Here is a 13,620-nt window from a genome sequence, read left to right as displayed (position 1 = left end):
AGACTTCCAACTTTGAGGTAACAGTTTGTGGAAGGTCCTTTTCTGTTTCAGCACAAAAGTGACTCAAACAGAGAAGAGAGAACCACCAAAGAGCTATGGGATGAAAATGTTCTGGATTTCTGAAGCTGTCCACAGGTTACAGAGGGTGAGGTTCAATAGAATTCAACCCCCAATACACTAGGGTGTACAATGAGTGAATACTTGCTGTATGAATCCTCTTTACATTGCCATCAAGACAAAATGCCAGAAAGCAAGTGCCAGTTGTTTCCAAACTCAGAAAGATGACAAGGAGCTCAGGTAAAATGACCAATTTATTCCAAATTAGTTTAAAAATTACCTTAAAATGTCATGACATAGAAATTATGGAATAAAAAAAAAGAAAAACCACCTAGATGCAAAAATTCTTGGCCCTGATTTCTGAAAGGTCCTAATGTATATGTGGGAACGCCAGAAATACTTATACCAGCCATGCATTCCTTACATGTTTAGTAAAGAAAACATTCCAACTGTCATGGTCCTAACAGCAAGGCTGGGGAGGGTGTACGTGATATTTGATACATCAAAGTTAGGTCGCTACCTAAATACATACTGGTAACACCAAGCAGCTTAGTATGACTAGAAGGAATTAAAGGATTTTAAATGTGCGATAAACTTCCTAGCACTCTACTCATTCTGTGCAATTTTCAAGCCCAAGGATTTACCCTAATGGATATTTTAATTACAAATGTAGTTCACTTGTTTAAAGCACCAGCTGGATACCTACCCTATCCCAAACCTCTTGAAGACTCCAGTGACATGAGGTTACCAGTAGATTTCACATCTTGGCCTCATCACACCATGGAATCCTGCTTCTACTACTCTATTCTCCATAGATTAATATAGTTGAACAACCCAGCAGGGAGGAAAACCCCCATCCTAATGATTGCAGCAGGTGGGACCGGAAACCTTGGTGAAGACATAAAAAGCTGCTGCTTCTATTCAACACTGAAATACCAGGTTTGAGCACAGTAACCCTCTCAAGTGTTACTCTACCGCATCACAAATTTCACTTCTTGTATTTTAGTTCTCTCAAACTTATGTAAGCTCTGCCTTGACAGAAATGTGCTAAAGTATCCTATGACTGGCAGGGATAGCTGTTTGTTGCCTGTCCGTTCAGAAGTCAGTTACAGAACATAGACAACACAGATGCTGCTGCTACAAAGAAACATTAATAACAGGACTTTACTCAACAATCATTTCAATCCTCAAGGGACATTCTGCACCTGTTTTGAGAGATAACCTAGCTAAAATGATTGCAGCTAGATAAAATCTCCTTTAATCTTATTGCTCACCTTTGATCAGATGTGTCTTTTGTGCTCCAGATTGCAAAGAAATAAATGCTCAATAGCAGAATGAAAGAAATTCGACATTACAGCAAAGCACAAACCACCATCAAAAGGTCTATTGCATCACTTAACACCTATGCAGAAACACTTGCTGTAACAGCCCATCTTCCTCTGCATAGACCTGCACAGAATAAAACTGACATAATGCTGTACATTCTATGGAAAACAACGGATCTTCAGAAACAGCATAACACTGTGGTACTGCTCATACATAACTAATAAATTCTTATTTTCTTATTGGAAATATTCATGTCAAAAGAAAAGTTCATTGGCACTGGCAAATAGGCATTTTAGTCACTGTGCTTCCTAAAAAAAAAAAATAATTCAAAGGAAAATAAAGACAAGCAAACAAGAGTTTTATCTTTACAGATACCATTCTCTATATTTAGAAATTATCAAATTATCACATACATGTTTTAACTTTTAAATCTTTGTTGTTGTTTCTGGGAATGAACTGGCAGCTGACCTTATCGCCTGGACAAGTGCTTTCGTTAGGCCACAGTGTACAGGAGGAAAAGAGGGGGGTGGGGTGGGGGACCTCTATCCAATACACACTACAACGCAAGGAAATGTACCATAAACATATCCAAACTTAAAACTAAAAAGATAAAAACAAAACAAATTATGCAAGTGGATTGGCAATGAGGGTTCCAAGTGGAGTTGGAGGTATAAAAAAAAACAAAAAAACAAACCCCCAAAAAACAAACACTTTTATTTTGTTGCAGAAATTGAGGTCAGTGGGGAACCGTTAGCCTTCCGCAGGATGTACTTCTATTTCACGAATCTGTTTAATGGAAAGGCAGCCAAACCACCCAGAGAGAGAGCAGAAGATAAAGCCAGCAGCCTTTAAGCAGCATACTATGTGAAAAAGCCTACTGTGCAACAGAGAATGGAGCAGATAGTTCTGTAGCTGAAGCTTTGTGTTTGTAAAGAAAATGGGCAAATTAAAGTCAAATTTAGCCACGTTAAACATTGAACAAAGCTCCCCCTCCCCAAGAAATTGGGACAAAATTAAAAAAAAAAAAAAAAAAAAAAAATCTGACCAAATAGGCCAGAAGGGCACAGACAGGCCTTCCCAAGTCATGTAGCTGAATGAGTTCAAAGATTGGCAATAGAGGAAATAAGGAAAGCTTTAGAGAAGCAATGGGAACTGGCAGTGGAATTTATCGGACAGTCACACCGAGCTTCTCTAGCACACGCACACCCTTCTCCTGGTATTCCTGCCGGGTCATCCAGAAGTTGTCTTTGTCTTTCATGATGTCTGCTAAAACAGCTCCTCCTAAGAATACCATGTGCTTACGACGAGGAGGATCTTCAATGCGAATCTTGAATTTCTGAAATGATAGGGAGCATAATCATAAGTATAAATGTCTTAATAAATAAGAACCACCTTAAAGTGACCCTGTCACTACTGAGTCAAAAAGGCAAAATAAGCAATACCTGCAGGAAGATGAGGCCCTAAATGTATCTTTCTAGTAGCCTATGTCTTGAAATATGGTCAAATACTTGATCCCCTGGAGCCGCAAGTATTAAACCAACCTGATGTGTTAAAATACTTGCTTCCTCAGTCGCACATAGTGGTTCCTCCCGCTGTTTCATATGTCCTGGAGTGACATATAAGCCCCCAGGAGGAAACACTGCCTATTGGAGAGACAGCAGGATTTCACACAACCAGAAGTGTTAAATAACTGCAAGGAGTGGGGAGCAACATCGCAATGGTGTTCTCTTAAGAGATCGTTTCTGCAGGTGATGACATTTGCTCTTTTTACCCTTTATTATGGTAATTTTAATAAGCAATAGGAGTCTACAAGTGAAATAAAGCAATGAATTGTTAATACGACATAAATGTTGATCTCAAAATAATGATTAAGATTTTGGATAATAGATTGAACTTGTTTCTACCTAAATACATTCACCAGGACCAAGTGGTGTTTGTTCCTAATGGGCAGGTGCCAGACCAAACGAGGCATTTGGTTGATATCATTTCAGCCTTAAATCTAATTAGGATAGAAAGGGACAGAGGAAAGGTATGCTACTATCCCTTGACCTTCATAAGGCCTTTGACTTCCTTTCATGGGAATATCTTTTCCACACTTTAGACCGATATGGGTTTGGTCAGAATTTCCTTTCTATTCTTCGAACATTATATAGCGAACCAGTGGCCAGATTGTCGGTCAAGGGATATAGCTCAGAATACATTGCCATACATAGGAGGTACCCGACAAGGCTGCCCCTTATTGCCTATTTTATTCATTCTAGCGTTGGAACCTCTTGTGATCAAATTAAGAAACAATCCTGATATTTGGGGTATACCAAGTGAAGACCGAAAGCATAAATGTGCTTTATTTGCAGGTGATCTCCTCATGTTACTTACCTCTCCAATCACATCTCTGCCAATCTGTACAGAGACTTAACACATTTTACGGTAATCTCTGGCATGACAGTAAACCACTCAAAATCTTTGGCCCTTAACCCAACATTAGATGCTCACATGGTTCAATCTCTCCAACACAGTTTCCCATTTAAATGGCAATCGGAAGCACTCCCTTACTTGGGGATAAACTTAACGCCCTCTCTAGACACTACCAAAAGTACCCTCCCTTATATAAGAAATTACAGGACAATATCACTAGGTGGATTGCCAATCCTCCCTCATGGTTCAGTAGGCTGTTCTCTAAAAAGATGAACATTTTACCCAGGATTCTCTGTTTTGCACCTTACCTTATCAATTAACATGACAGCTCTCAGGCTCTTTCAAAGGAAGTTGTTAAAATTTATATGGGGGGGGGGACGGACGGACAAGAGACCCAGAGTAAACGTACACTTTTTACCCCTGAACTGAAGGGAGGCTTGGGAGTTCCATCTCTGCCCAAATATTTTTACGTCGCACGACTGGCAGAGTTGACCGTTTTCATTCCAGGTGCAGGGATGCAGCTGATGTTCCCTCCTCCATCTATATCAATTAGCCACCTGATGTGATTGAGACCCAGAAACAGGCCTACTACAATGTGCCTGACATTGTCTTTTCCCATGGGTCTCTGGCATAGATTAGCCAATCGATACAGATTTAAATCCACCCACAAATCCCTGGCTCCTCTGTTCGGCAACCCAATTTTCCCTTCAGGTCTCAGCCCTTCCACTTTTGAGTGGTGGACTAATAAAAGGTTTATTCGCTTGGCAGACTTCTGTGACAACAGAGGAATAATACCACAGTTAGCTTTGCAGAAACAGCATTAACTTCCCACAAGAGCAATTTACGGTCAAATTGCACACCACTTGAACACTCTGAAACGCTCCAGCGACGTAACATCCCCAACCCCTATGGAACACCTTTGTAAAGCTTCGACAAACATACTGGCCATATATTTAAGATATACAATACTCCATGACAACACACCTAAATTACCATACATGGAAAGAAGGGAACAAGATTTAGGTGAAACACTGGAGGCAACAAAATGGGAAAAATTATCTCTATGTGCTTCTAAATCTTTTAATACCTCATTGATTGAGGCCAATTCTAAAGCTTTTCTTAGGTGGTATTTGGTACCTGTGCTTCTGGTGTTCTCTATCCTTGGGGTTTCCTTTGTTTCCACGGCTGCGGACAGAAGGGAACGGTCCTTCACACCTGGTGGACTTGTGTTAAAGTTAGTGGTGCACCGAAGAGAAAATTCTGGTGCCGAAACCGAAAATTCAGGATGCACTTGGCCGAAAACCGAAATGAACAGTTTTTGAAAATTAATAGATTTTTCAAACGCAATTTTTTGGGGAAAAAATACACTATTAAAAAAACCCCAAAATATATCCCAATTTTTTAATAAGATATAAAAGATGATGTTACGCCAATAAATATCCAACGTCATGCTTTAAAATTGCGCACACTCGTGGAATGGCACCAAACTATGGTACTTAAAAATCTCCATAGGTGACGCTTTAAAAATTTCTACAGGTTACCAGTTTAAAGTTACAGAGGTCTGTAGTGCTAGAATTATTGCTCTTGCTCTGTTGTGCGCAGCAATACCTCACGTATGGTTTGAACACTGTTTACATTTGTGAGCGTGGCCTACGTATGCATTCACCACTACACATGAGCACGGGGACAATTCATTTAAAAAAAAAAAAATATTTTACACTGTCCAATTAAAACTTTTTTTTTTTTTTTTAAATCACTTCTTTTCCCCATCACAAGGAATGCAATCCCTTGTGATAGAAATAAGCAGTGACAGGTCCTCTTTATGGAGAGATATGGAGTCAATAAGACCCCACATCTCTCCTCTACAATGTAAAGCATTAGATAAAAAAAAATATCTAGTGCTTTAAAAAAAAAAAAAAAAAAAAAAAAGGCCTCGTTTACAAGGCACCGGAACCGACACAGTGACGTCGCTCCGGTCCTCCAAGGGCACAGAGATGAGTAGAGGCCATCTTTCCTTCACTGATCTCTATTGCCCAGCACCAGGATGGGTTCTGAGGTAAGGCAGAGAACCGGCGGGCAACGGCGCTATTTTTGGCACCTGTATGGGTGACCGTTTTCATATCGGCCAAAGGCCGATAGGGGTGTTGTCAGTCAAAACATTTCGGTCACCAAAATTTCGGTGCACCCCTAGTTAAAGTGAAACAGTTTTGGGTCCACACATATGATTTCATTTATTCTCTCACCCAGGTGAAATCCCTGCAGCAGGCCCTAATGAGGCGGTCGGTGGAGGGGGTACCGGGATGGGTGAGACGCCTGATCACATTCATTTTCACAGCAGCTAGAATATCCATTTCCACGGACCTGGAAAGCCCCTACAGTCCCCTTCAAACTTCTAAAGGCCAAGTTGACATAGATTAACGAATGAATGTTGGCCATTCTGCATGACAAACTGGCCTACTTTGAAAAAACTTGGGAACCATGCATAACATATCCTTCTGGGTCCTCCTGACCTGGCTGAAGGAACTTAATTATAGCAATTGGAGGATGCACATACACCGCCCCCCCCTCCTCTCTCTCCCCCCTCCTTTTTTTCTACTTCATTTCCATCGCTGTCCCTTTTTCTGTATCTCTATTTGATTTGCCTCTCCTATCATTGTTGATCCTGTGTGTCTTCTTTCAAAAGTGAGTTTCTGATAGCTCACTAGAAACACATGGAATCAAATGGGCAGTAGTCATATGCATAATACACACTGAATTATCTCTAAATTGTCAGGGCATTCCGTTACCAGAGGCCCAGTTATAGTTACGTTGAACATTTTTTAATCTTTTGATTGGTCACAGTTATGTCCTTTAAGTAAATATATGGTACATCATCTCTGGATTTCTGTTGAATCTTATCTGTACCCAGATCTATATAGTATGCTTGATCGGAAAATTAATGCTGTAACTACTGTGTCTATTGTTTCGTTTATTTTAAATAACAATAAAAGTTACTGAAGCAAAGTGTTACTAAACCCACAGCAGTAAAATCAGTCTGTATATGCAGTATAGCATGTGTGTTATACTCATTGTGGAAGCTAAGAGATTAATCCTCTGCATTGTGTAAAAAGGCTGTTTGATCCTGACTTCTCTGCCCTTCCTCTTGTTCAAACGTCCACGCTGATGAGACAGACTGAACCTGTAGCCCTTCTGCACATGCTCAGTTTAGTGTGTATTGCTAGAGAGGTTTTTTTTTTTCTTAGGAGAGTGCATGTGATCAGCACAGGGCCAATCAGCAATGTTCAGACAGAGGTCAGGGGTTCTACATCCTCCTAGAGCAGAAAGAAAACTCCCCCTACAAGCTTTAACCAGTGCTCTGCTGAAGTCAAAAGACTGCTCTAACGGCTAATGAGAAAAGGTATTTAGCAGTTTATATTTACTAAAATAATTGCACTTCCATGTTCTGTGTACTGTGGGAGACCAGATATAGTGAATGCAGGGTCTTGGGTTTAGGAACACTTTAATACTATGCAGGTAACACTACAAAATGCAGTTTTATAATGCAGAGCCATCATACTGTCAAGCCATAAAGATACAGAGGTAGTAAAGTCCTATTTACATCATCCGACCTGAACATGGCCATCGTGATGTTGGCATACAATGGTGATGCCAACAGTTTTATAGGGATATCGACCAAAGAGGACAGAGGCCATCCAACTCCGCTTACAACTGAAATGTCACTTTCAACAAAACCACTAGAAACTAGTCTTACTATAAAACAGCAATACCCTCTAAACTACCAGCAAAGAAATTTGCATTGAAAGTAGAACTATAGGCAAAAGTTGTTCCCCTCTCCCGCCATTTTGGATAGAGTAAGGAAGGGTTATAACCCCATCAGCTAATTTTTCACCATTGGTTTCCCATTGGGGAGATTTACCTCCACTTCCTGTCCCATAGTCGAAACAGGAAGTGAGGGAAATCTCTGCAAATTAAGGGAATTCCTTGGGGACCCCCAGGTCATCAATAGTATCCCCAATGGAAGATTTCCCCTCTATTACTTTTCTGGAAACAACCCAAAACTTGGGTTTCTCTTTAACTTTCAATGATAATGGTAAACAGGACAAATAGAGAGGATGAATCTCCCTAACAGGGGGAACAGACTGCAGTAAAAACATAATAGGTGTTCCGTCTGTACTCTGTCCAAAACTCCAAAAAAAATGCCTTTAGTTATACTTTAAGTAAACATGTTATCTTTATGAACATAGTTTCTATAAGTGCAGGAGAGAAAGAAACCAAACACCATATCATGAACAGAAAGATGTGCTCCATCTAGTGGAGCACTGCTGTATGGATGAATTTCTGTCTTACAAAAGTGCTTGTGCAGAGATGGGGTGTGGTGCTGTGTTAGTAGGCATCATTCTTTTGCAAACAGCCAAAATGAATTTAGTCCAAAAATGTCAGACTTATTAACAGTAACATGGCTGGGTACTACATTGCAGTACTGAAATCGTACAATGTTTACAAAGTAAACAAAGCTATAAATTACCAGTATATGAGATTTAATGAAGTTATTCATAAACTATACATAGTTATACCCCTGACCTGGGGCACAGGGATGTTCAAAACTGGGCTGCACCTTTTGTTGTTAGATGTGTTTTAAAGTCAAACTAAACCCATGGACTTAACAGTTTCCCAAAACAGTTACATTCAAGGCATGCAGTGATTGATAATGGTCAGAGCTGCTTGTTATCTCAACCAAACTGTCAAGCCATCAAATGGTTGGCGTCATAACTGATCCCATGTTCAGCACCAAGGTAGCTGCAGATCAGAGGGCAAGATGGTTTCTTCCTTTTATCTAAAATTTAAGAGGGTTTCATTCCACTTTAAGGGTATGTTCCTGGCATTCAGGTTACAGCTGCACTGTCCTCTGGGCACCATTCACCACCAAGGGCTAATCTCTAAACATTCAATCATGTCTTGGAGTCTACACCTGTATGGCCTCACACAGTGCTGTGCTAATTCCAGACCTGGAACTGTTGCAGAAAGCTTGCAATGCCAACCTCAAGGGCTGGTTTGTAGCTTGCTGACCAGGCAACAGCTGAACCTAATCAAACAATATACAACAAAGCATGAAGGTCCCAGAAAGTTATCTTTTTGAACATTTACCTGCTGTCTAGATATTAAGTTTAGCTATAAAATAATCTTAAAACAGGAGTTATGTGTAGATGTACAGTACAGGTTGGAGAAACAAAAAAATAAATAAATTTTGATTTACCTGTAAATTCCATATCTTGGAATACAGAACACAGGCAACATTCATACACCACGGGTATTTGCACATACCTTCAAGTCATTGAATAATGACACGCTTTTGAGGACACGCCCCCCTCTGGGGCACCTCCCCCATTACCCTACCCCACTCCGTGAATTCTCAGCTTTGTGGCAATTAAACGCAAAGTAAACCTAGGAAAGGAAGGTGGCCTGTGTCTGGGTACACCAATATGAAATTTACAGGCAAGTCAAAATTCTTTTTACCTTAAAAGAGTAGGGCCAAAGATTTTGTGGCCATACTTATGTGGGTCACAGAAGTGTACTTTGTTCTGCTGTCCTGTAATACAGAATCAGCCAACAGCAGGCTACAACCCTTTGTTGGCAAATGTCACAGAGCCAGTCCGACTCTGCAGGGATCCAGACAATGTTAGGACAGCCATTCCCGTCCCCTCTGCCTGGAGCTCCAGTAAATGGCTAGGTGCCAAATGGCCAAGAAACTGTCAACACTGGTGGAATGAGCACATAACAGCACAAAAGGTGATTTTTGCCTAAAGGTGTAAGCTTTAGCAAACAAGTTCATTACCCATCATGCAATGGTGAATTCTGAAGCAAGGTGCCCTTACGGGGTCCTGAGGAGAGAACACACAGGGAAGCCGCTTGTCTGTGGAAGCAGAAGCTTTGAGGTATACTCTAATGGCTCTGACTACATCCAGACAATACAGAGACAATTCCATTGGATGCTTCAGAGCAGGGCACTAGGATGGCAGTACAATGACCTCATTGAGAAGGAACACTGAAACGACCTTAGGAAGAATGACAAGGTTGCTATACCCTAGACCATTGTAAAGTATGAGGAAAGGTTCTTTACAGGAAAAGAGCCACCAGTTTAGAAACACGTCTGACAGACGCGTTCGCTACAAAAAAAGCAAAATTTGCTGGAAAGGGCCTCCAAGGGAATATCCCTGATGAGTTCAAAGGGAGGTTTCTGCAATGCAGAAATAACCAACATTAAGGACCTAGGGGAAAAAAAGGTGCTGTAAGGGAGGCTTGATATGGAAAACACCTTGAATAAAGTGCTTCCCGCCCCAAGGGAAAAAGGATGGATAGGCTGATACCTGCTCTTTAAGGGCGCTTAGAGCCAAGCTCTGGTTAAGACCTGTTTTAAGGAACGCTAGAATGTGAGGCACAGAGTTATTTCAGAGTGAATTAACTACATTTACACCAGGCAAAATAAGATATCCAGGCATAATAGATCTTCCGGAAAGTAGTTTTTCCTTCTTCCAGCAGGGTAGGAATCACAGACTCTTATCCCTCTACAGGTGAAACTCGAAAAATTAGAATATCTTGCAAAAGTTCATTTATTTCAGTAATGCAACTTAAAAGGTGAAACTAATATATGAGATAGACTCATTACATGCAAAGCAAGATAGTTCATGCCGTGATTTGTCATAATTGAGATAAGTATGGCTTACAGCTCCTGAACACCCCAAATCCACAATCTCAGAAAATTAAAATATTGTGAAAAGGTGCAATATTCTAGGCTCAAAGTGTCCCACTCTAATCAGCTAATTAAGCCATAACACCTGCAAAGGGTTCCTGAGCCTTTAAATGGTCTCTCAGTCTGGTTCAGTAGGAATCACAATCATGGGAAAGACTGTTGACCTGACAGTTGTGCAGAAAACCATCACTGACACCCTCCATAAGGAGGGAAAGCCTCAAAAGGTAATTGCAAAAGACGTTGGATGTTCCCAAAGTGCTGTATCAAAGCACATTAATAGAAAGTTATGTGGAAGGGAAAAGTGTGAAAGAAAAAGGTGCAAAAGCAGCAGGGATGACCGCAGCCTGGAGAGGATTGTCAGGAAAAGGCCATTCAAAAATGTTGGGGACTTTCACAAGGAGTGGACGGAGGCTGGAGTCAGTGCATCAAGAGCCACCACACACAGACGGATCCTGGACATGGGCTTCAAATGTCGTATTCCTCTTGTCAAGCCGCTCCTGAACAACAAACAACATCAGAAGCATCTTACCTGTGCTAAAGAAATACAGACCTCGTCTATTGCTCAGTGGTCCAAAGTCCTCTTTTCTGATGAGAGCAACTTTGGGTCCTTGGTTTCCAAATGAGATGCAAGAGTATGGAGGAAGAATGGAGAGGAACACACTGCAAGATGCTTGAAGTCGAGTATGAAGTTTCCAGTCTGTGTTGATTTGGGGAGCCATGTCATCTGCTGGTGTTGGTCCACTGTGCTTCATTAAGTCCAGAGTCAACGCAGCCGTCTACCAGGAGATTTTGGAGCACTTCATGCTTCCTTCCGCAGACGAGCTTTATGGGGATGCCGATTTCATTTTCCAGCAGGACTTGGCACCTGCCCACACTGCCAAAAGCACCAAAACCTGGTTCAATGACCATGGGATTACTGTGCTTGATTGGCCAGCAAACACGCCTGACCTGAACCCCACAGAGAATCTATGGAGCATTGCCAAGAGAAAGATGAGAGACATGAGACCGAACAATGCAGAAGCGCTGAAGGCCGCTATTGAAGCATCCTGGTCTTCCATAACACCTCAGCAGTGCCACAGGCTGATAGCTTCCATGCCACGCCGCATTGAGGCAGTAATTGCTGCAAAAGGGGCCCAAACCAAATACTGTGTACATATGCATGCTTATACTTTTCAGAGGTCCGATATTGTTCTATGTACAATCCTTGTTTTATTGATTGCATGTAATATTCTAATTTTCTGAGATTGTGGATTTGGGGTTTTCATGAGCTGTAAGCCATAATCATCACAATTATGACAAATCGCGGCTTGAACTATCTTGCTTTGCATGTAATGAGTCCATCTCATATATTAGTTTCACCTTTTAAGTTGCATTACTGAAATAAATGAAACTTTTGCATGATATTCTAATTTTTCGAGTTTCACCTGTATTAAGACTTGGGTTTTAGCAGTTAAAGCCAGACTGGGAAGAGGAATGAAATCGAGGACCTTGAGATAGCAGATCTGGCCGATTGGGAAGGTGTCTAGTGTTGTCTGCTAGAAGGCTGAGTTTGTCTGTGTAATAGGTTTTTCTGGGCCAGTTTAGTGCAATTGGAATCACCACTTTTCTCTCAATCTATTTTTTGGAGCAGCCGTGGCAGAATTTGCACTGGATGGAAGGCATAAATTAGCATGAACTGAGACCAGGAGATTATTAGGAAACCTACATGAAGGTCTTTTGTAGCTACCCCAGCTGCAACAGAAGTCTCGTTCCACCTGGATTCCTGTCTCTCCGAAGCGCCTGCTTCCCCCACCCAGCGCAAAGCACAGCCATGCTACACATACCTCCCTGTCTGGCACCACCTTATATGTCGCAGTAGTGTCCCTAAAAGACATCTCTTCAAACAGCCCCATTGGTATACATTTGGCTGAGCAGACCCTGTTGTCCTTCCTTCAACAGCTCCCCAACAGAGCTGACTGAGGCCCTGGCAACCCGGGTTGAATCTGCCCTACGGGGAGAATTGCAAGGCCTCCGGCAGGAAGTCTCTGCTACTGACTCTAGAGTAGAGGGGTTAGAAAGTGACCAAGGGGTTATCGTGCAAACGGATACCCTACAATCCGCACATACAGACTTAGCCAACAAAGTTACACAAGTGCACCTGCTCCTTGACGACCTAGAGAACCGGAGCCGCAGACAATACATCAGGCTGATGGGTATTACAGAATCCGTTATGCAGATGGACCTGCGTGCACGTCTCTACTATTTTCAACAGATACCGGGACCAACTCCCTGACACAGGTCATGATTGACCGGGTTCATCAGATTCGAGGCCAGGGCCCTACCTCCTCTGAGAGGCCATGTGATGTACTATGCCGTCTACATTCCCACGGACTCAAAAAATAAATCTTACAACAGGCCTGGAGAGTGGAGGTGCTGGAGTGTGATGCTCCGATCCATCTTCTCCTGGTTATCTCCAAGAAGACCCTGCTAATGTGCAGAGCCCTGAAGCCACTACTGGAGCAAATCTTTGAACAAGGGATGACATACAAGTAGGGCCATCCCTTTCATCTGATATTACGCAACGGTAACCATACCTTCATCTTGTGCTACCCATCTGACATGCCTGACTTACACACCTTTGTGGACATGGAACCTTGGCCAGTTCCTAACTGGCTTACCATCCCCTCTTCCATGGATTCGGCGGCGCAGACAGTCCAAGGTAGACTGTAAAGGGTACATGGCAACAGTCACTCCCAGAGGAACAGACAACCTGACGCCCATCAAGAGGGACAACACTGACAACTCCCTGACCAGCTTACAAAGCCTGCCAGGCTCTGGCTCGGAACAATCCTACTGGCCTTATACCATGCATACTACTATATCCTACACGGGACCTAAGGGAATGTGGACTCCAGGGGTGGTCATTGATATAAGGCTACAACCGTTGCCTTTCAAATAATGATTTGCAACTTGTTATATGTTGTGTGTTTTTTGAAAAAAAAATTTTCTATGTGTTTCTACGACAGCGTACTTATACCTATTATTTACCTAACTGCTACTGCAATCTCATAGCTGGGATATAAATATTGCATACA

At 41.9% G+C, this 13,620-nt stretch overlaps 1 protein-coding gene across 2 annotated transcripts in view; it reads right to left on the bottom strand.

Moving 5' to 3' along the window:
• Nucleotides 1-293: 293 nt before the first annotated feature.
• ACTR2 (actin related protein 2) overlaps nt 294-13,620 on the bottom strand; it is a 91,200-nt gene continuing 77,873 nt past the window's right edge. For both annotated transcript variants that reach the window (XM_089673350.1, XM_089673675.1), the window contains exon 9: nt 294-2,719. In XM_089673350.1, the coding sequence (XP_089529476.1) occupies nt 2,549-2,719 (171 nt within the window). In that variant the 3' untranslated portion in view covers nt 294-2,548. The remainder of the gene's footprint in view (nt 2,720-13,620) is intronic.

Source organism: Staurois parvus, unplaced genomic scaffold (genome assembly GCF_062004578.1).
Source record: "Staurois parvus isolate SC_StPar_1 unplaced genomic scaffold, SC_StPar_1.0 ptg000001l, whole genome shotgun sequence".
Taxonomy (NCBI): Eukaryota; Metazoa; Chordata; class Amphibia; order Anura; family Ranidae; genus Staurois; species Staurois parvus.
Note: the sequence above shows the minus strand (reverse complement) of the source record. Positions and strands in the feature narration are given on the sequence as shown.